At 45.8% G+C, this 27,769-nt stretch overlaps 1 protein-coding gene across 1 annotated transcript; it reads right to left on the bottom strand.

Annotated features, from left to right (window-relative positions):
- Positions 1-27,769, bottom strand: Tmem154 (transmembrane protein 154). The gene is made up of 7 exons (XM_048333667.1): positions 27,638-27,769; positions 16,536-16,796; positions 16,413-16,451; positions 12,951-12,978; positions 11,757-11,842; positions 9,624-9,681; positions 1-866 (listed from the first exon to the last, which is right to left on the bottom strand). Exons 1-7 carry the CDS (start codon positions 27,696-27,698, stop codon positions 851-853), a joined length of 549 nt encoding a protein of 182 aa, XP_048189624.1. The 5' UTR covers positions 27,699-27,769; the 3' UTR covers positions 1-850.

The following is a 27,769-nucleotide window of genomic DNA, read 5'->3' as shown; positions in this document are numbered from 1 at the left end:
AAGGACCTTCAGGGTCTCTGAGAGGCGGTAGGGTGGCAAATGCCCCACCCACATATCACAGGCCCGAGGGATGTGTTGAGCTCCAGGGTACCAGACAAGTGGGAGGATGTAGCCAAGAAGGAAAAGGCTGGATCTTTCTTTAAAGAGTCCTCCTTCCTTCAGGAAGAACCCAAAGGGAGACTGGGGTGGGACCAAGTTCAAGTCTCTAAATCATCCGCCTCGTCTCGGGACTGCCTACTCTCTGGCTTTTGTCTTCTTGGGAGAAGCTAGGACTTAGGAAGCCACTAGGATGGTATAGACACGGCAATGTGTGCTTTGTTTGGCGCCTTTTTTCCATACATTTCCATACGTTCCCAGCCTTCAGGAAAGTTCTTGCTGAAGGAACTGAGCCATCGGAGGACTTGTATGAGGAGAGGAAATTACCCAAAGTTGGCTAGGCAATAAATGAACTCAGGAGACCCCAGGGGAAACAGCTTCCTGGTGTGAACCCTGAGAACAAAGCAGAAAGCGGACTGGGGACTTGGGGTGGCCAGAGTGAGCGTGTTCAGATGTGAGTTGGTTGAGGTGGGAATCCTGACTGGTCAGCAGCTAGCGGCTCCCTTGCTTCGTTTTCCACCTTCAGAGCCCAGGCGGGCTGCCAGGCCTCGCCTGGTCCTTCTCAATGGCTCATTCTTCCAAACACAGGTAATGGCATCGGGGCAGGCGTGGGCGTTGGAAGAAACAGCGAAAGGTTCTGTGTCTCTGTTGATTTGAAATTAATTAAATTCATATCCTCTCCATTCTCTGTTGGCAAGCGTCGCAGCTCCCGCAGGGTTGCTTCTTTTGGAAAACATCAGCAACACACACGGTGTTAGGATTCAGTGTCACTGTAGAAGGAAATAGAAAAGAACAATCGTGAATCTCCAAGAAGCAAAGGCGAGGGGGCCACCCCCTGGCAGAGGTGACTCCAGGGGCGTGGAAGGTCAGATCACTAACGCTGCCCGGCTTCCAATTTCTGAAACAAAGGTCAGTTTGAATTTCATATTCCATCCTTGAGGAGGAAAATCCACAGATGCCAAGCGATAATCCGCAGCTCTCCTTCTAATGCCTCTCCCCAGAGACCCAGATGGATTGGGGGTTCCCTCCTTTAATTAACTCTAATCCAATTCTTTATGAATAGATGCCAATATGTCTTTGATTATTACTCCGTGTGTTTTCCCTCAAGAGTTTGTGATTCTTGTGTAGTTTCTGTTCAAAAGCCCATGTTGTACATACCCACAGAGGATCAGGGGTACCTTTTCCGTGTCATTTTTGAATTCATAGAATTGAGATGCAGTCGTGTGGGTTGACATAAACGACACACCTAGTATTTGAATATGGCTGTGCTGTTAGCTAACTTGGGCTTTTGTTTTGAGCTCAGCTACCTCTGCCATATTCCTGGCTTCGCAGCTTTTTCTCCCAGTGCAACTGCTACCCCACCCCCCCACTGCCCCCCTACACCTTTATCCAGTTTCTTAGAGAGCAGGCTGCAGGACCTTCCCCGTTTCTTGTTTCAGTTTAACACTCCTTCATCTCTACTTCAGTGAATTCTGTCTCCAAGAAGTGCTTGAATGAATGATTGGCTCATAGGTGTGCATGGGCGCTCAGAGCACCTAGTCTTCTAACTCCTACTTCAGGGTTCCGCTCAGTAAAACATTGTATGCTAGCCAGGAGCAGTGGCCCAGGCCTTTAATCCCTGCTACCCTAGAGACGAGAGTCAGCCTGACTGATTTTCCTGGAGGTCACCTTGGACAACATAGAGAGCCTCTGTCTCAAAAGCATAAAGAAACAAAACAAACTCCAATGGGTTTCCACAAAGTCCTGCTTTAGGTGCGAAGTCTATAGATAGATTTGTCCGTGGCAGGGGAGGGGACATCATGTGTGTGTCTGTGTGTGGTGCTGGTTGGTATACGTGTTGTGAAGACAGTGGGGAAACCACAGAATTGGAGGAGGAAGAGGAGGGCAGGACTTTGCGTACAGCCAGGAAGTGAACACAAGAACCTCAACTTAGCATGGGTGTCTGTCTGATGGCAACTGAATAAATGCTGAGGGCTGGGGACGTGGCTCCCTGGTAGACTGCTTGCCTTCCATTTGCCTCAGGGGGTTCTGTGCTTCACCCCCTCGAAGCAGAAAGAACTATTTGATCTGAAGAGTAGGTGCTACCACACCCTTTCCTTGCAGCAACCTGGGGAGGGAAGTTACAGTTCTTGAAAATTGGGTGGCAGAGAGATAGTCTTTCTAAGATCCATCGCTACAGAGCAGAAGTCTCCAAACTGCCCACTTTTGCTTATGTGCCCTTATCTCCACATTTCAGGCACTCATGGTTCGAAGCCAGCCCAGGCAGGAAAGTCTGTGAGATGCTTATCTCCAATAAAGCAGCACAAAAGCTGGAAGTGGAGGTGTGGCTCAAGTGGTAGAGCACTAATCTTGAGTGAAACAGCTAAGGGACCAGTGCCCAGGCCCACAGTTCAAGCGCCAGTACCAGCACCAAAAAACAACAACAAAAAAAGGTTATAGATTACTGACATATATATATGTTCTGCATTTTTCCTTCTGCCATTTAAATGTACCTGATATTGCAGTATGTAAATATGATGGATTCCTCCCTAGGATAATTTGTTTCAAGACCACTGAATAATCTACTTGCTTCAAAATGTAATTGTTCTGAGATGTAAAAGCTTTACCTATACTTGAGAACTGCTTGGGAATTTTCTATTCTGCTCCTTTAATAATTTTTTTTTTTTTTTTTTTTTTTTTGCCAGTCCTGGGCCTTGGACTCAGGGCCTGAGCACTGTCCCTGGCTTCTTCCCGCTCAAGGCTAGCACTCTGCCACTTGAGCCACAGCGCCGCTTCTGGCCGTTTTCTGTATATGTGGTGCTGGGGAATCGAACCTAGGGCCTCGTGTATCCGAGGCAGGCACTCTTGCCACTAGGCTATATCCCCAGCCCCCCTTTAATAATTTTGATTTGGTTCCAGATATACATTGTTCTCATGATTAACAGGTTCTTTCCCCTCTCACAACTTCAGAGTCATCCTGGCTATCTGTGCACAGACCTTTTTCCCAGTGAAATGTTCATTGAGGTTTTTTTTTTAAGAGACTGGTTTGACTATCAAAATGGTAATTTTCACATTGTTGCTTTTCATTCAGGGACTAATTGTTCAAATCTTTTATGTCCTCGATGAAAACCCGAGGGTGAGAGACAAAGCTCCATAGCAGAGCACATGCTTAGCCTGTGTGAGAGGCTACGGTCCATACCCACTAACAAACAATATTGGAACCTTTAAATGGATTGTCCCATGCATTTAGTTTTTGTTAGTATCTGGGTAATTCTAATTTTCTTTGACTTGGATGATAATCATAATGGTGGCTATCTTCACAAGTGGCCTTTTCTAGCATAGTATTAGAGCACAGATATGGTTTGAATCAGGATTCACTTCTTTTTGCTGTATGACCTTGGGCAAGTTAACCTTTCTTAGCCTCAGTGCAGTGTTCTTTCTCTCTCTCTGTCTCTCTTTTTGGTGTGGGTCCTGGGTTTTGAACTCTAGGTGCTGTCTCTGAGCTTTTTGGCTCAAGGGTAGTGGTTCACTACTTGAGCCATAGCTCCTCTTCCTACTTTGGGGTAGTTCATTGGCAATAAGAGTCTCACGGGCTTTCCTGCCAGGGCTGGCTTCCAACCCAGGTCCTCAGATCTCAGCCTCCTATGTAACTAGGATTACAGGTGTGAGCCACCAGCGCCCAGCAGCCTTAGTGTTCTTGAGTCACCAAATCTACAAAGCACACCTAGTAATACCATGTGCCTCTCAGGGTTGTTGTCAAAAGAAAAACAAGGAGTGGGGTGCAGCTTTGGTGAGAAAGGCCTTTCTTAGTATGAATGAACCCTAGGTTCCATGCCCAGCACCATACACACACACACACACACACACACACACACACACACACACACACATAGACCAAAGGAGAAAATATAGATAGAACCCAATGCTACAGGCACATGAGAGTTAGTGATTCTTACTTTGCAGTCTGTACACTAGCAAATATTGGTGAGCAAAACACTAGCTTGAACGTTGTTTCAGATATTCAAAGGCTTTAAGAAATCCTCCTCCAGGGAGGGGCTGCTAGGTGGTAAAGCACTTGTGTATGTTAATGCACAAGGTCCTGGAGGGAGGGAGGCGGGAGGGAGGGAGGCGGGCAGGCAGGCAGGCTGGCTCTGGGACCATCTGAGGACACTCATGGCCATGGTGGGACTTCAGGTCACCCCCAAGGGCAGCTCTCCCTGGGGGCTTCCAGGCTGGTGAGTAAGCAGCCTGGATGTGGCTGGCACCTGAGCCTGTAGGCATTTTCTCTTTCTTTTGTTTGGTGAGATGTATTCTCTGCTGTCTGTGGTTGTATATCATCTCTGTGAAATGATCAAAAAAGCCCAGACAATTCTAATTCTAGCAAAACCTAGAGTTCCTGTTTAAAAAAAAAAATAAACCTTGGCAAACTGCCACTGAATTGCAACAAATAAAATAAGGGCTCTTCCTTAAAACCTCTAAGGCTTGTCTCAATGTGAATGAGTGTAATTTTAGCAACTTATCTATGACAGAGGCATTAATGAGTAATTTGTCTAGAAGTGTTACAGGGCTACATTAAGACAGTGGAACACCTTTCCCCAAAGCCTGTACATTAACAACAGGCTGACTAACTGTAAAAACAAATTGCAGTGACTAAAAAGCATCACCATAGAATCCTTAAGAAGGCCCTTAATTGGCCTGCTACCCACGGAATGAGGACGATGCCACTCGAATCCCTGGTGTCACGTCTGTGCGTCTGTTGTACAGGGGTCAGGTATGTCATCTGCTCTCCTGGCCAGTCTATCTGGCCACAATCCCTCATTATATGACCACAGCTAGCGCAGCCTGCCTCCAAAGAAGGCAGTAAGCCTGCACTAAACCTTTCTCCCGTCATGATGCTCTCAGACTCAGTGTTGGGGCACGAAGTCACGTAACAATTAAGTCATCATTATACTGTCTCTTGCCCTCCCTACCCACTAGAGGCCTGTGCTGGGTGGAGTTCTAGAGATCACGTATCTGGCAAACACCAGGGCCAGGCTTGCTAGTTGGTCCAAGGCACATATATCATGCCCGTAGTGAAGCAATGCTGTGTTTTTTACAGTAAAGCACACCTTCCCTTACTCCTTGCATGGGCACACCCCCACAGTTGCACAAATACAAGGGCCCACACACCTACATTCAACCACATTATTTGACATTATCTGCAGGATTATAAAGTGCTACTTTGTATCTCTCATGAGAACAAGCCCAGATTTGGGGGGGGGGCACTTAATATTTGTTAAAGTACACTTTTAAAGGACTTTTGAGGGACTAGGAAGGGAAAGGGAAAAAAGAACCCTAAAAAAAACAAAGAAGAAAACAATGAATGTTGGCCACAGAGATCTGCCAAACAACAACAGCCAATTTATACAAAGTTGCTGTTTTCTTGTCAGTAATGGCACTGGGTAGGAGATACTTCATTCATTCACCAAATTCTGTCATTTGCTGCCTGGTGGTTCACTTCCTTGACACTAAGTGTTATGGTTTTTAATCTGGAATTTTTTCCTTAATGTGTGTAATATCTCTTTTGCCTTCATGAATTAGGAAAAGAAGAAAAAGTGTAATTTTATGAGACACTCTAGATTGGAGCTATTACAAATCTGCCAGGTGAACTTGAACCAGTCACGTCATGTCTCCCAAGTAGTTTTTTATAATGGTTGTCTTGATAGTGTCAAGCGTGTTGTAGGTGCTCAATAAAACCTTTTTTTTTTTTTTTTTTTTTTGGCCAGTCCTGGGCCTTGGACTCAGGGCCTGAGCACTGTCCCTGGCTTCTTCCCGCTCAAGGCTAGCACTCTGCCACTTGAGCCACAGCGCCGCTTCTGGCCGTTTTCTGTATATGTGGTGCTGGGGAATCGAACCTAGGGCCTCGTGTATCCGAGGCAGGCACTCTTGCCACTAGGCTATATCCCCAGCCCTCAATAAAACCTTTTTAAAAACTATGTCAAATAACATTTTTTTCACCCACAAACACATACACACACAAAAGAAGACAAAAATAGGGAAGAAATCTCTTCTAAATTATCTATTAAACTAGCCTGGACTTTTCTGGAGAACCCCATTTGTAATATGCCGTTGAACTAAGAAACATGAATGACAGGATAAATAAAAGAATTACTACCCTATAAGAATAAGTATGGTCTTTCGTACCTTCTCTGAGTTAATTTCTTAGGTAGTAGTACCTGGGCATCTAGGCTATAGAAAACATTATGTGAATATCTCATTATTGTTATTATTACTACTACTACTACTGTACTATACAGAATCATAAAACCACCAGAATGGTTTATAAGCAAACTCCTCCTTTCCTGACATTATTCCTCACTATAAAATCATTACTGTAGCCAAGAGATAGAAAGGAGAAGATGAGAGCTTGCTAGTGATCACAACTGTTTGCCTGTGCTTATTTATCTAGAGTGCAGAGAGAAATACCAAGTGCTCCAGAAAGTTTCTAACTAGCAATGTCTCAAGGAAAAGGAAGAGGCTGCCTAGCCCATAGGGAGCCTGGATAAAAGGCAGCTCTCTTCCTTGTTTGTGCCACGTCAAGTGACATTTAGGAGGGTGTTGGGAAGGCAGAGTGAGAAATAAAGTTTCTGTGGAGAACTTGAACAGTCAATCAAAAACCTAACGAAATGGATTTTCTTTCTTGGTTCTCATCATATGTTAGCCATGTCAGTGATGAAATCCTCCTCAGCTCTGGGACAGCTTTCTCCCACTGTTCTCCCACCCATGAGAATGCTATTCCTTTGTCCTATGCAAGCCCTGTAACAGGGATTGTATAGGGAAAAACATGCTAAGGTGAGAAGTAAGAATAGAAACTTATCCCCTCCCCCATAATCCCTTTGTTATCTTGTCCTATTGTTTTCCTTTAAAGCATGAGAACTTCCGTGTAAATTTCCCATGGTATTCTGTATTCATCTGGTCCTTATTGAAGTGTTGTGCTAGTGGTGGGTGTGTGCTCAATGGTAGAATACTTGCCTAGTATGTGCAGGGCCCTGACTTCTAGCCTCTGCACCAATTAAGAAATCTTGTGTTGGGCTGGGGATATGGCCTAGTGGCAAGAGTGCCTGCCTCGGATACACGAGGCCCTAGGTTCGATTCCCAAGCACCACATATACAGAAAACGGCCAGAAGCGGCGCTGTGGCTCAAGTGGCAGAGTGCTAGCCTTGAGCAAAAAGAAGCCAGGGACAGTGCTCAGGCCCTGAGTCCAAGGCCCAGGACTGGCAAAAAAAAAAGAAAAAGAAATCTTGTGTTGAATTTTAGAGTCTATAGCTCAAGAAAAATGTCCATTCAGGGGGAAGGGGGCATAAGAGAGGGTAATGGGAGAGGGGAGTATGATCAAAGTATATTGTCCTACATGCATGTATGAAAATGTCACAATGGAACCTATTCTACTGTACAATTAATATATGACAATAACACATAATTTTAAAATGTCAACTCATATATGGTGGTAGATAGCTGTAATCCCAGTACACTGAAGGCTGAGGTTGGAGAATATCAAGTTCAAAACCAGCCAGGACTACATACATAGTAAGATCCTGACTCAAAACGACAATACCACAAAACAAAAAGAACAGTACCAAACCTCCTTTCCACAAGGGCAGGGAGGACTGACAGGATAGACACAAGAAGTTCTGAAAGACTGGACATTCTCAGCCCTAACAAAGGACTGGCACAGAGGTCGACTGTGCACACACATAGCCCCTGAAGTGCAGAGTGAGCATCGGAGGCCCTCATCTTCCCCAAGTAAAGGGGACTTACTGTTCAGACCCAGGTTCCATGTTAGAGATCCAAGAGGGCGGAACCCTAGAACTGGATTCTGGAACTCTGTGCTCATCAGGAGGATGGATAAGCATGTTGTCACTAAATTCAATCTTCAGTGACCGTTACCTACTTTCTGAAGCATTAAATTCACCTGTGCGCTGCGTAAGCGCTAGAGGACAGATGAGTGCCCAAGGTGAATGGGAGTGGCAGACTCTAGGTAATAATGACATGTCAAGGCAGGTTTATTGATTGTAAAAAGGTGACACTGTGGTGGGCAATGCCACGAACAGGGGAGACGATACATGTGGGGGGAAGAGGATATAGGAAATTCTTTGTACTCGTTTAAATGGATCAAGTCTTTTCTGAACTACTGTTAAATCTTAACATTTATAAAAAAACCTAGAGGTGCCGGGAGCTGATGGCTCGTGTCTGTAATCCTAGCTACTTGGGAGTCTGAGATTTGGTTCAAAGCCAGCCTGGGCAGGAGCGTCTATGAAACTTTTATCTCCAACTAGCCACTAGAAAACCAGAAGTGAATCTGTAGCTCAAAGTGGAAGAGTGCTAGCCTTGAATGCAAAAGCTCGGGGGTAGCGCCCAGGCCCTGAGTTCAAGCCCCACCACTGACAAAACTAAAAACAAACAAACAAAACAAAAACTCCAGGGAACTAACACCGGTTTAAACCTTCAAGGAGATATAGCCTTCTCATTAAAACTGAGGCTTGCCGGAGTATTCTGTGATGTTGTCATCAGGAGAGAAGTGTGGGGTGTCAGCTCTTAGGTGAGAATCAGGAAAGAGGCAGGCCCCATTCAGCTGCCTCATACATAACCAGTCTTCTCGACAGCGATGGGCCTCAGGGGCTGCCTGGTGACCCAACTGCATTCTGGGAACCTTGAAGATGACTTGACATACAACTCTCATGATCACAGAAGAGGAGGAGGAGGCGGGCGATGTTTATCCTGCTTGGAACCCTTCCTCTCTCTGTTCTCACTGCAGTGTAGGAGTCCCATCACAGACTCACGGGCTCTGCTCCTCCATGTCTCATCCCTGCCAGTAACTCAGTGCTCCCCAAGCTCATAGCAGTGCTCGGCAGAGCAGGTCCTCAACTTGTTATAGCATCGCTCCTGTTTTTCCTTCAAGGCTCTTGACCAAAATATTCTGACCCTAGACATGGCCATTTCTAGCCTCGCCAAAGATAATAGAGGTGGAACACGACTGTGGAGTGGTGATAAATTATACCCAAGCCCCAATAGACTGAAATTTTCTATCAAGCAGAGCCACCTAGTGGTCGAATGGAAAAGGTATCTTTTAATTTCTTTTTTTTTTTTTCCTGTGATAATTCCATCCAGGTGGGTTACAGTTTTGATAATTATTGCTGTTCTTTTAACGTTTACTTTTCATTCTTATTTACAATTGCACTCTTTGAAATCATCATTTCCCTCTGTTTCCTTACCAAACATCCATCTAGCCAAGGTAAACAAATCCAGTGTGTTAGCATGAAAAGTCTATGACTAAAACAAGCCAGCTTGTCTCTTTGGAAGGGCAAGAAAATGCTGATATTAATTGACTCCTAAATACAGAGAGCCACTAGAATATTTATTTTTGCATTTACAATGCACACTTCCTCTCCTCCAGCCAACACAAACATACCTCCGTGTCAACTGGCATGGAAAAACGAGCAAAAAGCATTCTGTAATGATTCCCACTCCCCACCAGCTTCAGATAATCTGTGGCAGAAATTAAAGGTACCTGGGGTTGTGGTTTGATTCCTTTTCTTCCTTCAGAGTAGGTAAACATTCATAGTCAGCTAGGACAGAATAAAAGCAAACTCATCATTAGTCACTGAAATTCTCTTTTCTATCCACAAAACAGACCTCATTGAGCATCGGCTTTCTCTAGTCTGTGGGGACCTGCACAGAAAGAGCCTTGCTGGGGATCCTAGAGGTTAAAAGATTCGTAATGGCAAGGTTCTAGAAATGGAGAATGCACTAGTAATGCAGCTACAAGAGCTGGGCTTGCCTCTGTCTCCCATTGGGAAGGGCACAATTTATCACTGCATGCGGGTTCCATCCCCCTGGGAGCCCAGCATTGCTTTAGAGACAGAACCTGCTTCTTTCAGGCCAGGCACTGGGAGAAAAATGTCTGCCTCTGCAGTCCTGGAGTGTCAGGTCACACAAAGAGAAGTGGGAAGCCAGGCAGAGACCATCTTACAGGAAGCCGAGGTCTCCGTCACATTACCTGTTACTTTTAAGGAATAAACAGTTCCATTGGGTCTATCCCCTAAGTGTCAAAGCAGTTCTCTGTATTCGTTGTCATATAGAAATGCCTTTGGTGATTTTTCTGGCTTTAGTGAGCATGACAAGTTCATGATTGTGTGTTACACAAAATCTCAAGCTTGAAAGGAAATTGACCAAAAGATTGTCTTCGGGTGATAGAATTTGTCTCTTCTTTCTAGTGTTTCTCATGCTCTGATTTGTACTGTGTATGCATATGACAACTGGAAATGATAACATGCAACTCTAAGCCCTAACTCAGTGACTTGCCCTATCTTTAAATGCTCAATATGATGCATTTTACCTCCCTATGAAGAATAAATAGGTTCCTGGCACTGGTGGCTCACACCTGTAATCCTAGCTACTCAGGAGGCTGAGATCTGAGAATAGTGGTTCAGAGCCAGCCCAGACCAGAAAGTTCATGAAACTCTTACCTCCAATTAACCACCTGAAAACCAGAAGTGGTGCTGTAGCACAAGTGGTAGAGAACTGGCCTTGAGCAAAAGAGCCCAGGACAGTGCCCAGGCTCAGAGTTCAAGCCCCAAGATGGACAAAATAAATACATAATAGTAAAAAAATAAATAGGAGATGGCACAAGCTGATCGACAGGTTCTAATGCTTAGGAAAGCTCATCTTGACAAGTTCATGGTAACACTCTTCTAATAAAAAAATGTGAATTTTAGAATGTTGCATTTGAGAGCTTTGAGCCTACAAGTTTCTTAGAGTATTTAAGATAAATGTGAAAAATACAAATATGTTTATATAAACGGTGGATCTGATCATAAAAAATAATTTATTGATTTTTAAAGAAAGCATAGATGTCATTATTTTAAAGACCAACCATTGATTTAATGGAAAGCAGGGAGACATATATTACAATTACTGCAAATTACTGGAAATCATTATGTGAGAATACTTGTATTTCCATCTACATTAGCCTGTCCAACACCTGCAGTGAGGAAAATGTTCTAGATTCATCCTGTCTGATATAGTAACCACTGATTAGAAGCGAGGAAAACATGGCTAAATCTAAATTCTATTTTCATTCGATTAGTTTAAATAGCCATGCAGGGTCAGTATCTATTATATTGGATAGCATATACCCATACGCAGATTGAAATGATAGATCACTAAATTCTATAATATATATATATATATATATATATATGGTAATGCCAGATGCTTTATCTAAAAAATTTGGCCTCAGATTTCCTTGCTCAGAAGAAGAAGAAGAAAAAAGATCCAGGCTAGGGATGAAGTTCAGAAGTAGAGTTCTTGGCTAGCATATGAGAAGTGCTGAGCTTGAGCCCTACAACAATGTAGAAAAGGAAGAAAGGGAAGGGGAGGGGAAGGGAAGAGAAAAGGAAGGAGAAAGATAAATCACTTTTTGCTTTAAAAAAAAAGGGGGGGGGTCATTTAACAACTTGGTCCCCAATAGAAACAGCAATCACTAACATAGATCTACAAGGACCAGGCAGACCTCAGGTTATTGTCACTAAATGGAATATGAACTGGGCCTCGTCCTGCTCCAGTGAGGAATTTACTTATGACATGGTTGCAGCCTCTGATTGCTACAGAGGAAAGCAAAATGCCTTCAGTTTCCACTCACCACTTCTATTCATGGTGGGCATCCATTTATCAAGCTCTTCCATCTCGATTTCCATGACTGAGGGTGTATCCTCCTCAAAAATAGGCCTACACAAAGAACAAAAGGCATGGTTTTCTGTTTCTTTTTTTTTAAAGTGCAATGTGCAGAGCTTCATTGGGAGATTCGAGCATGCTGACTGGGAGGAAACTGGACTTGACTTAGTATTGGACACCACAGGCTAGCGGATAAGCAGGGTGGAGGGGGGTTGTCCTACTCGGAAGAGTACCAGCCTCTAACAGAAGGAAAAGTGGACCCACCACAAGCCCACATCTATCAGGAATTCCTAACTAGTCTGCGAGGCAGTGGGTGAAAAAGGAGCCCAGGAGCCCAGGATGCTGCGTTGGAGGTGTGAAGAGGGCTAGGCCATTCTGGGGAGTGGCCACATTGAGCATTTTAGCCTTGCTTAATTTCACTTCTCTTTTCTTGGGGTTTTTGATCAGCACCCCAGATCAAGAACCCTCCCCCCCACCCCGCCCCACCCCAACAGATAACCTTGGTCTCATCTTTCCATCACAGACTTTTCTAAGCAGAAGGCCTGGAGCAATTGTTTTCAGAAATCCCCCCCCACACACACACACACATACACCTCAGGGTCTCCAGGCAGGGATAGAAGTGAAGGTGGAGGAGGGGGGAAATGGCCATGGGCTTTGAGCACCGCACAGGAGGTTCACTGGGGAAAGGAAGTGGGCAGTTTCTAAACCTGGGGCTACTGGGAGGGGCGGTTGGCATGACCCCAGAACAGATCAGGGTGGAGTCTTCCATGAATCTCAACTCCTCCCCGCCTCCTCCTCCCTCTACCTTCTTCGGTCCCTCCCCCTCGCCCTCCCCTCTCTCCTCTATTCTCTTTTCTCTTGTTGGTTCACACAGTGCAATCTTCCTGCAATAGCTAACGTATCTTTCCTGCTTAGCTAAGTTCTAATCATTATATATAAACCAACTTTGGACACATACATCCAGGGATGGAATATTTAACCACTTTTAGCTACTGGGCCTTGGTAGCAGTCAGGAAAAGACTGGGGAGCCCAGGCAGGGGTTCCCCTCCAATCCCCTCACTTATGCTTGTCCACCACTCAGCAAGCCAGCAGCCCCAGTGACCCAAAGTCCCAGGAACCCAGGAAACAGGGAGCAGGGTGGGCGGTGGGAGGTAGGACTCACACTTTCAGGGTTTCGCTTCCCAGTTCATCTAAAAAGGAATAAACGCAAAGGTCATGTTAGCTTCCTGCGTCTGCAACACTGTGTTTCATTAGCAGTTGAAGCCTCCTTTGCAAAGAGAATGAAATGGCTTAAGTGAGTCACATTTTTAAATGGAGTCAGAATTAACACCCAGGTGCTGACTGCCAAATTGCAATGTCTGTCGTAGAGTCCGGTGGAGGGGGGGTGGAGGGGGGGCCTCCAAGAGCACTGCACATCCGCAGGAGGAGGTAAGGAGTCGTAGGGGAGAGAAAGGGTTAAACCAGAGTGCTTTTGCTTTGCCAACAAAAATTTCTAAACTGGTTGGGCACTGGGTGCCTCAGACCTATAATCCTGGCTTCTCAGGAGGCTGAGATGTGAGATCACGGTTCGAAGCCCACCTGCGCAAGAAAGTCTGTGAGATTTTTCTCTCCTACAGAAATGCTGGAAGTGGAGCTATGGCCCAAGTGGTACAACACCAGCCTTGGGCACAAAAGCTCAGGGACAGCACCTAGTCCCTGACCTGAGTTCAAGCTCCAGGACCAACAGAAATGAACAAAAAGTCTCCACTGTCCCTGCTTCACCCCCTTACCACATAGGGTGCTGACCACTGTGCCAGCATCCTCTCGTCCTGGAGCAGGAGGCGCCCAGGAGCCCCACCCCTGGGATCTGCATTGAGTCCTGCTCTTTGCGTGGCTGGACCTCTTACACCCAGGGGTCTCCGTTTCAATCCTCCAGCCGCCCCCCCCCCCCCCATTCAAGGACGACTTCTTTTCCATTGTTCCCCAGCTTGCTGGCTTCCTTCAGGGTATTGGCCACAACTTCCCTGTCGGATGGTGTTTGCTGCGTGGCTCCCACTGGTCCAGACTTCCTGGAGGGCAGGGACCACGTCGGTGCTGTCCTCCGTGCCCTCCCCACTCCCCACCCTTGCTAGCACAGTCCCTGGCAAATGCCACGTCAATATTTACTAAATAAAAGAACTATTGTTCATCATCTCAATGGTCCAGCCCTGGGGTTAAATTCACTGTTGGGGGGGGGGGGAGGGATGGGGACTCAAAGTTAGTGTTATTTTAACAAAGTTTCCAACAGCCTGCTGTTGTGGATCGGAGTCTGAGTCAGGTAGCCGCTGACACAATGACTCGCGTGTAAATCAGACTCCAGACAAACATGTGGAAAGAACGAGAGCCTGGCACCCTGGCTCCAGCTGTTTTGTTTGGTGGGAAGAGGAACGTACAAGGGAAGCGACACCGTTGATGTCCAGTGGGCGGGTGCCGCAGGGCCCCTGAACGCCTTATGAGGTGACAGCTCTTAACATCTGAGTGCTGCTGTCCCCCTGGGAGGCTGTAAACAATGCCCTCTTCCCCTACCCCGAGAGAAGACAGCCATTTCTGAAGCTGCTTGAGTCCTCACAACTTAGACTGAACGGTGGGAAGCCCAAGGAAGAGCTATCCTTTTATTATGTACATATACATATATATATATATATGGCTTTAATCTAAAACTTATAGGCTATATCCTTAAGGGATTCTACTATAAACAAAACCCACACACAATTAGACCTCCCTACAGGTGACCCTTCTGTTGTCATTCCTTCCTCCTTGCCCTCCCCACCTCCAATTTCCCAGAGAGCAAGGGCTGCACAAACCCACCACGGTGGGCATGGATTTATCTCTATAATCTGAGTCCCCGCCGGCTTGGAGGTGAGCGAGAGCGAGCCTGCATGCAGATGATGGAAGTTTAAAAGCCCATTACCAAAGTGCTCCAGATGTACCAAATGGGAGCTCCTGTAATCAGCATTAAAAGAGAGCAAAAAGCCTTCTGTGGCCTCATCTTCCCTGCTCCAAGGCTATTACCCCCTGGCCCAGCCACCATGGCAACAGAAAAACATCTGGGAGAGCACACAGAGCAGAGCATTAAGCCAGGAGGGAGACCAATTACTTGTTCTCAGCAATCAGGCCCTGCCACTCCACTCCACCTGGCCCACATGGCTTTAACTGCCACCTACTCCCTTGGCAACTCGAGGCAAAGGCGGCTCTATGCAGCCCCCTCCCCACAGATTCCGCGTTGCCTCTTCCGGTCCTGGTTCATAGCCCCTGCCCCACCTCCTTTGCCTGAGAACACCTTCCCCCAGCTCTTCTGCTCCCTGCCTGGGTGGCAGGGTTCTTGGGCTGGGCTGGGGCTGGGGCTGGGGCAGGAGGCGCTGGCTCCTTGCTGGCAAGTGCACACAAGTCTGCCTTCCCAGAGATGTTCTGAGCACAGCCAAGCGCAGGGCAGCCAGTCTGTTTTGAGCAATGATTTCCTGCCAACTGTTTTCCCTGCAGTTCTTTCAGGCACCCAGCACATGAAAACACTTAGGAAATGTTAAATAGCACCAACTGCAAGTTTAATGTCTGCAGTTCCAGTAAGGAGAAGAGCAGAATGTTCAACTACACAAGGTTGGGTGTGTTTTTTCCCCCTTTTCCTGAACATGGAAAGAGAAAAGATAATTTAGGGGCTAGGGGTGGGTAGTTCAGCGGTCTACCCATGAGATGAGCGCACACACCAAAAAAGAAAAACGAAAAAGTAATTTCCAATCCACTTTCTGCATTGCATTTTTTAAAGTGTAGTAAGGAAATACTGTGCAAATTTGTTTCCTTTGAGAGTAAAAGGTGTTCTTTTGAAATAATTAAACAAGCTGGGCATCGGTGGCTCACGCCTGCAATCCTAACTACTCAAGAAGCTGAGATCTGAGGAGCACCGCTCAAAGCCAGCCGTGGCAGGAAAGTCCATGAGACTCCCATCTCCAATAAACCACTCGGAAAAAGCCACAAGTGCTGCTTTGGCTCAAGAACACTACCCTTAAGCAAAAGCTCAGGGACAGCACCCAGGCCTGGAGTTCAAACCCCAGTACCAGCAAAAATGAATGAATGAATGAATGAATGAATGGAACATTCTTCCATCACCTCATTGAGTTCAAGGTTGGCCTAGGCAACACACGGAGACTCTCACCAGGAAAAAAGAAAGGACGTGTGGAGTCTAGGCAACTCTGTTGACTCTTGTTCTATCTTTAGCTTACAAAGGAGCTCCCATGTGACCTCTCTTCCTAGGTCACCCTGAAATTTGGAGCCCTACAGAAACAAGTATTCCCTACTTGCTAGGCATCACTTAGCTAGCCTTTACCACTCCTGCTCAGGCCTTGCTGCCTGGTGGCAGGTGAGCCAGGCTTGAGGGGCAAGGCCACAAGGCCACTTCAAAGCCACAGGTACACTGTTAGTAGGCGTAAAGAACATGGAGCAAGTCTCTTGTTAGAGACTTCACAGTGAGTCTCTTATGAACTTCTTGAAATCTTCCTTGACATAGCATGCAAGTGGCTATCTACGTTCAGCCAACCATGTTGCTTAAGTTTAAACATCTCAGTCCTTCCAGCCCATCCCCGATTCTACAAACAGATGTCCAGGCAACACTCACATGTCTGCAAAGCACTTTGAGATCCTTGGCTGGACGGCTCTGTGAGAAACAAAAAGTATGTGTGATTGTTTCTTAAAGCATGTGGAGCAATGATCAGAAAACAAGAATGTGACAAATACTTGCCTTGCTTTGTTGTCTTTCTTTTAAAATACATTGCAAGGAAGACCACGGATAGAAGGAGAAGGACTATCAAAATCAAGGGAACCAACACCATCAATAGAAACTCTAACTGGTTGTCATCAGCAACCAGGTCTGTGGAGTTGCTCTGTTCAGTGAACGCATCTGTGGCTACCGTAGTGAAGGCAGCCAATGTGGTGCCTTGGCTGGGTGTTTCTTCTTCTTCTGGAACTGAGTCTCCCGACAGCTCTGACTCCTCTTCGGTACCTGTGGAATCACCCAGTAAGTTATCATCGCCATGGAGACAAAGCTAGTGTGTTAGGGTTCCAATGATTTTTTAATTTATCCGAGATGCATTCGGTGATAAACCTGATCCACCGTACTTGGCCTTCTGGCTCAATGGGACACCGAGTATTGATTTAACATAAACGGGGCTCAAGCTGACAGTAGACTATCGAACATGCAGTCAGAGCACAGAGATAGAATTCCCACAAAGGCAGGTGGTTTGGTCTTGACCAGACATTTTGGACCGGCTTAAGCAGAGGACACCGGAAACACAGTCATGTCATAAGTGATTTCCCAACTTCTGGAATATTCCACATTCTTGCTCATAGGGTATTAGAGGTTTTTTTTTTTTTTAAAATAAAGTCTCTGAATAAATTTAAGTCTATACTGGCTGAAAGTTCAGTTCGTGCCACATGATACATTTAGATAGAAAGCTCACTTGTCTCGCAAGTGCAAGGCCTATGTTCAGTGCCAACATAAACAAGTAAATAGAAATCAATGCAAAGGAATGAACTGTGTGGCCTATTTTTTTTTTTTTGTAGGATTGGTGTTTGAACTCAGAGCCTTACTCTTTTTTTTTTTTTTTTTTTTTTTTGGCCAGTCCTGGGCCTTGGACTCAGGGCCTGAGCACTGTCCCTGGCTTCTTCCCACTCAAGGCTAGCACTCTGCCACTTGAGCCACACCGCCGCTTCTGGCCGTTTTCTGTATATGTGGTGCTGGGGAATCGAACCTAGGGCCTCGTGTATCCGAGGCAGGCACTCTTGCCACTAGGCTATATCCCCAGCCCAGAGAGCCTTACTCTTGCTAGGCGGGAACTATCACTTGAGCCATACCTCCCAGCTTTTTTTTTTTTTTACTGGCGTTATTTTTCAGATATCATCTTGCATTTTTGCCTGGGCTGGGGTGAACCTCTGTCCTTGCCTTTGATATGGCTGGGATTACAGATATGAGCCACGATGCCTGGCCCATGTGCCCTATTTTTATTTTAATGTTTCATTGTTATTATAAAGGTGATGCACAGAGGGGTTATGGTCACATAAGTCAGATAATAAGGACATTTCTTTTTGATCAATGTCACTCTTTCCTTCACTCTCTCCCAGATTTTCCCTCCCATCCCCTCCCAAAAGTGTAGAGTTCATTTTCAACATAGTGTCTAGTGAGTACCACTGCTGCATTAGTTCACCCTTTGTCCCTCCATTTCTGTGCCTCCCCCCTTACCTTCTTGTGGGTCCAGCTTTGAGTAAAAAGAGCTCAGGGACAGCACCCAGGCCCTGATATGTATATACATATGTGTGTATGTGTATTATATATACACTAATAGAAATACATAGTATATATACATAATATATACATCTACATATATATGTATATATGTGTATATATACACATATGTATAGGTACTATAGTAAAGGAAAGAGAAAAAATAAATAGGGAAGGACTGCTGGCTAGATGACCATTGGGAAAACATATGATTGATCACCTGACCTGATAGTGGCTATGGTAACGTGGTTGAGGGTCTTTCTGGCCTATCATGGGCCCACTGAGTAAAAGATCACATCTATTCAGGCAACAGAAGTCATACCAAATGAGATAAGGAACACAAAAGTTCCCTCTAAGGTGAACAGTGTGATGCAAATGGAGAAGTAAGCTGCTTTAAGCCGCACTCCTCTGCCAGTACTGAGTAAGTCACATCTCCCTAGAACGACTAGACTGGGCACTGCAGGCCCACATCCATACTTTATCTTTCTTTGTGATTGTATAATAACAAGTTCCCCTGATTCGAGTTAGAGCAATAAAAATATTTGGTCATTGTTTTTTTCCGGCCCTATTTCTATGTTGAGCCCTTATCTCCAATGCGATAGAACTAAGAGATGAGGCCCCTTGATGAGGCTGGTGGCTTTCTAAGGGGACAAAACCAAGTTCCCCTCTTTTTTCTACTTAAGGATACACAAAGATGGCCAGAAGGAGAGACCTCACTCTACTCAAATCTGAAGAGTTCTTCCAGAACTGTCTGCTGCTTAAAGCTCCCAGGCTGTGTGGTATTTTGTTGTGGTAGCTGAACTGACTGAGACAGTCACAGTCTCATTATGTTGATTATGTGGATGAACATTTCCGTCTCCCACAGGACGAGGGAATCCATTTGATAATTACGTTGGTGAATGTCACTCTACCAGAGTCAATTGCATATTACAAAACCATGATGAAAAGCTACACCTGTGATCAAAACAAGTACATCTACCATTTATTGATCTGTGCCTTTTAGAATGACCAACTTTGTCCGGTATCTCCTTATTTCCAAGACCTTCAAATAAGGTAAGTCAACAACGTAGCCACATGAGTGTAAAACCTTGGCAAGATCACCCATCACTCTGGACAGGAAAAGGCATTTGTCCACCAGGACAACCTCGTTCAAGCCATCCTGCTTGAAGAACTACTGAGAGTAGCCTAAGCCTCCCCCACCAGTGACGGCCAGGCTGAGTATAAATGAAGGGGTGGCTGGATGGAGACACCACACACACAATGTCTTTGATAGTGGTGACCTTTGTTTCTGAAGGTCAGTATTTAAGAACCTTCCTGTATACGAGGCGAGCACTCTTGCCACTAGGCCATATCCCCAGCCCTTAAGAACCTTCCTGGAATATTCAGATCCCTCTTTTTTATTATTTGTCACTCTCTCTTATTTTTGCATATTAGGGATTAACCGAGGGCCTCACACATTCTAAGCTTACCCTCTCGTGGAGAGCTATCCCCTTGCCCCTGCTTTTCTTTCTTCTGCTTAGTTCTGCTGTGGAGGATGCTGTTCGAAAATTCTCAGTAAGGTAAACCTGCAGCACTAAGAGCCCAGCCCTGGGCTGTGTTTACCTGAAGTGGCCCACTGTGTTCCTATGTGTTTTTGGATAGACACTGGGGCAAAGAGGTCAGAGAAGGTTCTTGGGATCAATGAACTACATATAAGGCTGAACATCTGGACCCTAGAGAGCTCACATGGGATCCCAAGCTCTTAACCTCCCACTCTACTGGCCCTCCAAACTGGATGGTATGCAATACTTTAGAGAGTGTAGTCAGAATGTGGTCAGCAAGAGAGGGGAGCTCATGGTCTTGAACCCTCAGCCACCGCAGTACAGGAGGTGGCTTCTGGAACAAAGCCCAAGGAGAGAGCGGTTCCCAGAAGCCCTGGCATCGGCCAGCCTCTTGCTCAGGCTCCTCACTGCAGATGCACTGCAAGCAAAGCTGCCAGGAACTCAGGGGCCTTCACAGCATCTCTCCAAGGGAGGCGGGCGAAGTTCCCGGTAGAACATTGAGTTCTGAGTCCCCACTCCACCGACAGGCCCCAGAGAAGAGAAAATAGAGGACAAAACCCAGCAAGAATAGTGAGGATTTCCATAACCAGGAAGGAAAGAGGATGGGAAAGAAGTGTCCTTTGGGGAAGAGGAGGGGATTCATTTTCACTATTCATTTCATACTACTATGGTTGCAATGTGAACACAGAGGGGCTGGAAGTTCTTTCTACCAATGCCCATCCTCACATAGGTATTATATTAAGCATCATTTGCACTGCACTGATTTTCTAAAAAATGAAAATCTCCCCCCCCACCATTTTACTTTTCTTTATCCTTTAATGAAACTCCCATGGCACCCATCCTAACAGATCTCCTTGCGACAATCAACTCCAACTCTGTGATACCCCCCAAATAACAAGTATTACTGGCATTGACCAAATGCTTATCAGGTGCTAAGTACTAGGATAACCATGAGTTATCTAATTTGATCTTTACAACAGCTTTCTTGGATACATGTTGTAGATGAAGAAACTGAATGTAAATGTCTTTGCCTGGGGTGCAGTCTTGTCATGTGTAAGATTTTGAAGCTGCTTTCTCCCAAGCACTGCAACAACACAGGATTCTGTTCATAGCTTAATACTCTAATCTATACAATGGACAAGTGATCCTGAAGGTTCACATCTTTATGTTGATTCCATATGGTTTACCTTTGTTGACTCCCCCGCCCCCCTTACTAGGGCTTGAACTCAGGGCCTAAGCATTGTCCCTTTGTATTTTCATTCAAGGCTAGCACATGAACACTTGAGGCACAGCACCATTTCTGACTTTTTTGGCTGGTTATTGGAGGTAAGAATCTCATGCACTTTCCTACCCAGGCTGGCTTCAAACCTCAATCCTTAGATCTCAGCCTCCTGAGTAGCTGGGGTTACAGGCATGAGCCACAGGTGCCTGGCAATTTACCCTGTTTTTAATTTAAAAATTTGAGCAGGGAATATACACCTGGTGCTAACTGCAGAAAGGAGATGCCAGCACAGGGGCTTGAACTCAGGGCCTGACACTCTTGCTTAGCTTTTTGCTCAAGACTAAGTATGCTACCATTTGAGCCACACCTCCCCTTATGTTTTTGTTTTGTTTTTGTTTTGTTTTTTTTTTTGGTGGCTAGTTAGAGGTAAGACTCTAACCGCTGGGCTGGATTTAAACCATGATCCTCAAGTCTCAGCCCCCTAAGTAGTGAGGACTAGAGGCATATGCCATCAGCACCTGGATCTTATAAAAATATTTTTATTGGTGTCAATTAATTGCCCAGGGGGAATTCATTTTGACATACATGTATATACATACAACGTACATTGTTCAGATTCACTGTCTTGTCCCTTATTCCCTCCTCTTCCCAAGCCAACAAACTTCACTGTTCCGTTTTCACACCAATTATTATGACCATATTCACCTTCCACCCTCTCTGTTGGCTCTCCCTGCTCCCACCTCCCACTTCTACCCACACTCCTCTCATTCCCATGAACTAAATTGAGGTTGTTCCTTTTGTATTTCCAACAATGCTTTCATAAACATTATATCCTTTGGTGTGCATGTTGGCATGGTTAATGTACCCCCAAAGTGAGGAGGGTAAGCGAGATAGTATTTTTTGTTTTGCCAGTCCTGGGCCTTGAACTCAGGGCCTGAGCACTGTCCCTGCTTCTTTTTGCTCTGCCACTTGAGCCACAGTGCCACTTCTGGCCATTTTCTATGTATGTGGTGCTGGGGAATCAAACCCAGGGCTTCATGTATATAAGGCAAACACTCTTGCCTCTAGGCCATATTCCCAGCCCAGCGAGACAGTATTGAGACAGCATCAAACTACCTTTCTCAAAAATTCCCCAAGAAAGGGTGAACAAACACAGCAGTGGTACTCACTACACACTATGTCGAAAAGCAATTATACAACTTTTGGGTGGGGACAGGAAGGAAAAAGTGGGAGAGAGCGAGGGAAGGGCAACATTGCCCAAAAGGAAAGGTACTTACGGTACCTGACTTACTGTAGCCTCATCAAACCCCTTTGTCTTTCTTATTCGCTTTTAGGGTATATCATTTCCCCCACTCTTCACAAGGCCTATGTCCCAAAGCATAGTTTAGATGTTTTTGAAACTTTAAATAAATGCAGTTACTCTTCACATAATATTGCTTTGAGTATTTTGTTGGGGGGGGGCAGTGAAATTTTGAAATAAAGGTCTTGCTGAGTGGCTCAGACTGGTCCCAAATTCCTGGGCTCTGGTGATTCTCTTGCCCCAGCCCCCTGGGTACCTGTGAGCACCCAGCATGCACTCATTCATCTTCAACTGGCTCTTTGAGCCAACACTACTTGTGTGGGTCATTCCTTTTCATACATGTGGCTCCAGTTAATTCATTCAACCTGCTTTGTGTTCTCTTATACTATTACTGCATGTTTTCTTCTTCTGTTAATGAATATTTAAATTGCTTCATTTCTTTTTCCATTTCTTCAAACATTTCTGCAATTAACATTGTTTTCTGTGTCTCCTGGCTGTACATTTGTGAGTGTACTAAGGGTAAGGTGTTAGAATTGTATACTTAGAACATTATCAGTGTACTGAATATTTCCAAATTACTCTCCAGAATGGTAAAGAGGAAAAAAAAACTCCATTTCCAGTAATCTGATACACCTGGGAACTTGAAAACTCTCCTAATGCACAACCTAGAAACGCTGGATGAAATATAAGAATCAACCTGCTGAGTAGTGAAGAAATCTCAAGAATGCAAGGAAATCCAGAGGGCCCTGAAAATGTTTGTTTTTAAATTGTAGAAGTATGAAAATCCAAAGCCATGCCTGGCAATGGGATTTCCTAACGCAAAGATTTAGGCTCCAAGAGATGGAAGAGTTCATAAAAGGCTTTCGGAGGGCTATTGTCCAGCCACTGGGTCAGAAGTTGAAGCTAAAACAGAACACAAACAGTTTCTTTTTTCTTTCTTTCTATTCTTTTTTTTTTTTTTTTGGCCAGTCCTGGGTCTTGAACTCAGGGCCTGAGCACTGTCCCTGGCTTCTTTTTGCTCAAGGCTAGCACTCTACCACTTGAGCCACAGTGCCACCTCTGGCTGTTTTCTATGTATGTGGTGCTGAGGAATCGAACCCAGGGCTTCATGTATATGAGGCAAGCACTCTTGCCACTAGGCCATATTCCCAGCCCCCACAAAAGTTTCAATAAGGTGCGTTAGTGCTGCCATCCCTGGAACCTAGCCGAGCTCCGACTTTCAATAATCCACATGCATGCTCTTTCTGACTAGCAATCACTTCTGCCCCTCAGTTGGTTGTCTTTTCCTGGCTACTGGCTTGGCCTGGCTGCTTTGCTGGCTTATACTTTTCCTGAGGTTCTGGTGCCTCCTGATACAATTCTTGGAAGCTGATCTCTGATGCCACCCTTTCCCCATCCCTGCGCTGGTGCTAAGCCTGAGGTTCAATCATGAGCTCTCCTCCCTGTCTCTTCCTCTTCCAAAGCCGATTTGTGATGTCCAGACGGGTGGTACAGGCAAAGTACTGGACACTGGAGTCCTGTAACTTGGCAATGGGAATGACCATCCTGCATGTGCCATGTTCTTTCCTTAGTGCCCATGAGACTTTCATCAGGACTGGGAGCCAACGGACACAAAGAGCAGCAAGATTACAGCCTCACAAACTTTACATAAAAGCACATAGGTCATCATAGGCTTAAAGTCGACATAATAAATAACCAAGCCAAAGTAAAAAGGCCCAAGACAGTACAGATATTAACACATGCTATAGGTCCTAGAAACGCCAGCTGTGATCATGCAAATCCAAAGTGCAGTGGGTGGGCTAGGCGGCCAGATGGAGCTGATCCACCCAACCACCAGCCCCACCCCGTGCCTGTTTCTCCACGTCTCTGCCAGCAGGTGAGGGTGCTGCAGACTGCAGGTTCTATAGCTTCTTTATGGAACTGAGCTCACCCCAGGCCAGGTCTTTGGGGATTTGGAATGGCAGAAACAGAGGCTGTTCAATGAATCCCTCTGCCTGTCTGGGGTTTTGTTCTTGTATTTTTTGGAGAATGCGTATTTTTTTTCTTTTGGTATGCGTGTGAGTGCATGCATGTGTAAATGTGTGCACATGCGTGTGTGTGTGTGTGTGTGTGTGTGTGTCCTCAACTGTCCATGTCTGAGTCCCCCTGAGGTCGTTTGGTCCTTGGGATTCGTTCTTGGCAGAACTTTCACAATGACTCCAGCTGACACACGCCATTCCTTTGCCTGGCTGGTTCTCACACCTGAAGCCACTCATCCAGTGGCCACACACTGCTGTTCCTGCTTCTTGTCTTAACTGTGCTAATCCCCGGAGCCTCACAAAGCTCCTGGCTCCCTCCTGCAGCTCCTCCTTCCCCTAAGGCAGCTCAGGAGCTCTCTGGTTTTAACCCTCCCCTCATCATCCCTTTTCTCTGAGCCAGTTTCAGCACAATGCAAACAAATACAGCTCTCTGTGTCTCATGCAGTGACCTTCAAGACACTAAGCATTCGATGACAGGCCTGGAGAAGAGCAGGAACCAGAGCCATAGCTTTCTAAACTGTAAACTACACATAGACCCTGGCAGAGCCTGACCCAGGGAACTATAGGGTATTGGAATTCTGAGGAGAAATCCCATTAATATCTACTTAGTTAGCAACTCCCATAGCCTCGCTGGGCCTCAGGTTTCCTCATACACAAAACAGGGATATTAGTCTTCACCTTATAAGGTTGTTCTGCAGAATGAATGACGTGCAATCTGTAAGTGCTTAGAACAGTGCCTGGCTTATAACGAGCAACTTCAGTACACTATTGGTACTGAAAGGGTGGACTGCTGCAAGAACTAGTAAATGGCAGTCATAGTCAACTGAGAGGTGCCAGAAAGCTTTGCAAGTAGCAGCTTCTTCTTTCCTCCTCAAGATTCGTCCAATCATTATATGGGTCTTATTCTTCTAAAACATCCCAGAACATTTTCTAATCCTCTTGATTAAACCTAGAGTTTGACTACCAAACCAAGGGCTAGCCCCTTGCTTCTCTTTGCTGCCATTTCTGTCTCCTCCTACCCCTGCTATGTCCTGCTTTTTGGACAGCATAAAGCTTGACACTGACAGGTAAAGAAAGAAACTTGGTGCCTCCCTTCATGCCACCTCAGATTGTTGCCTTGAATTTGAACTTTCTGAAGATCCTACACTGGGCTGAGACATGATAGTCCAAATTATTTCAAAGCATGAGCCTCTATTTGGTGGAAATCCTGCTGTATTTGCATTGGTCTCCTGGTGACTTCCAAGCAGATGATTTCACTTGGTATTCTGCTCAGTCTTGCTTTAGGCCGTCTGTAAGATGAGGTGCTGACTCAGAGGAAGAGATGCCAGCCTCCTGCAACTGCAGGTATTACAAAATATTGACTGCTGTTTGTAAATGCTTGATTTGAAATAGACCTCAGAATCTGCTTTCAAGGAAGAGGGTCAGACCGTTCTGAGATTGGCTGCTTCTACCAAACATCCTCAGATGCATTGTGGGGGAAGTCTAGGGAATACAGTGTGATAGCTATAATCAAACTTATATCCTGACGTCTTAAGCTGCACTAGCTCCAAAGGATAGATATTAATCAATTTAAAAGTAAAGCCTTGGTTTGGAATAGCTTTTCCCATGGCAAATGTCCAAGTAATAATCTTTTATTGAGTGGTGTTTTAAAAGTGAGCATGTTTGCCTCTTTCACACATGGAAAATCCAGGCTGGTCGCAGTCACACAGATGCATAGACCATCCCTGCCCAGGGCAGGAGTTCTGCTTGCACGCCAGCACTACCTGTCTGCAAGAGCACCTCAGTCTTTAGAGATCAGCCTCACCCCCGTTCTAGGAATGATTCTGGTATTTGCCAGTGATCACTAAGCTCTGATTTATGCTGAGCTCCTACAGGATCTGAGGAAGGTAGAGCTGAGCTAAATAAAGAGGATTTCCCCTGGGGCTCGTGAGCCCTGCCACATCCCTCCCAGCTCAGCTCCATCGTGCACACGCATCACCTCGATGCCCAACTCATTGTCAACAGGTCCATTGTCATCTCAGTTCCAGCCAATCATCTTTCACTTTCCCCTTTCTGATGGACACACGCATGCGCACACATGTCCTCTAAAGGCCAGGGGATACCCCCTGGAGGGCACCTAGGGGAAGTAACATGGTGGGCTGGGGAGGTTGGGTGGGGATTGCTCACCTGGGAAGCGGCCCCCTCTGTGAGTTCAGTGCTGGTGCCCCCATGACATTTAAAGAACTGTTTCAAGTCCTGCCCTACAGGGGAAGCACGGGCAATGCTCACTGACAGCAAGCATGCTGGCAAATCTGTTTACCCGGGTCAAGTCAACAAACCCCAAGAGGCAAGGGAGGGTGATTTGGCTTGTTGTAGCAACTGTCAAGAAAATGAATCAGTGGCTATTGTTAGTCTAAAAGAAAGACACATTTGTTTTTGTGGCAGTCCTGGGGCTTGAACTGAAGACGTGGGTACTATCTCTTAGCTTTTTTGTGTGCAAAGGGAATACCCTACGCTTGAGCCACGGCTCCACTTCCAGCTTTTTGGCAGTTACCCCGGAGGTAAGAATCTCATGGATTTCCTGCCTGAGCTGGGTTCAACCCTTGATCTTCAGGTCTCCTCCTGAGTAGCTAGGATTCCAAGCCTGAGACACTAAGCCTAAGCGCCCAGCACTTTTTCATTGTCTTAAATTCACAACATTCAGATTCATTTTTCAAACAAACCTACATTAGTAACCATGCAGAGAAAATATCCCCCCAAGTTAAAAACCAAAGCAAAGCAGATAAAAGAACTTTCTGGATGTTAGAGAGCAAATGTCTGGTAACTCCTCCAATAATTTCCTGTTTACATTTTTTTTTCCAACATAGCCCTTCTCTTTAGTTATGCTTTCCAGTAGTAGATTTCCATACCCCAGTTTTTCCAAGAATTCTTTGGAGCCAGCAGACTTCTCAGCCCACGCAATTTAAAAGTGAACTCGGGATTTCTGTTTCAACGGATTGAAACAGTTCTTTTCCACAACCTGCCAAAAAGTTTATGGTTTTCTTAATATGCCCATTAGAGCTGGTAAATTACAGGGATCTTCACATCTTAGAACACAGACTGAAGAAGGCTTGGAGGGAGAGAGAGAGAGAGAGAGAGAGGAGAGAGAGAGAGAGAGAGAGAGAGAGAGAGAGACAGTTGGAACGAAAGCAAAGTCCACCCCAGCCTGTAAAAAGATGGTTAATTTTCTCCACTTCTTTCTCCCAGGAAGGATTAGATTTTCTGGGTGTGACTCTCTCTCTCTCTCTCTCTCTCTCTCTCTCTTTCTCCTCCTTTCCTCTCCTCCCCTCCCCTCCCTCCCTCCCTCTCTCCCTTTCTGCCTCTCTCCCTCCCTCCCTCCCTCTCTCTCCCTCCTCCTGTCTCTCTCCTCTCTCTCCCCTCTCCCCACTATCTCAGGCAGAGTCCTGTAGCCACAAGTACCCACAAGCCTTTGAGGGCTTCCTTCCCAGCTGGAGATCGCTTACCCTGGCCAGAGTGGAGGAGCGTGAGTCCCAGGGCCCAGACCAGGGCAGCGGGAGAGGTCATGTCAGCCCGTGGGCTGGCTCAGGATGCCGCCTGTGCGGAGCTGCTCTCCAGCCTGCCTCAAACGCTCACAT

Source organism: Perognathus longimembris, chromosome 24 (genome assembly GCF_023159225.1).
Source record: "Perognathus longimembris pacificus isolate PPM17 chromosome 24, ASM2315922v1, whole genome shotgun sequence".
NCBI classification, from domain to species: Eukaryota; Metazoa; Chordata; class Mammalia; order Rodentia; family Heteromyidae; genus Perognathus; species Perognathus longimembris.
This window is presented reverse-complemented; position numbering and strand designations above follow the sequence as displayed.

Bases quoted from the DNA above. Each gene is read 5' to 3' on its own strand.
- Tmem154 (XM_048333667.1), bottom strand. From the start codon at position 27,698: ATGACCTCTCCCGCTGCCCTGGTCTGGGCCCTGGGACTCACGCTCCTC. The intron at 16,797-27,637 runs GTAAGCGATCTC...GTGATTCCACAG, and splicing joins GCTCCTCCACTCTGGCCAGG to GTACCGAAGAGGAGTCAGAG. The intron at 11,843-12,950 runs GTGAGTCCTACC...TTCTTTGTGTAG, and splicing joins GGAAGCGAAACCCTGAAAGT to GCCTATTTTTGAGGAGGATA.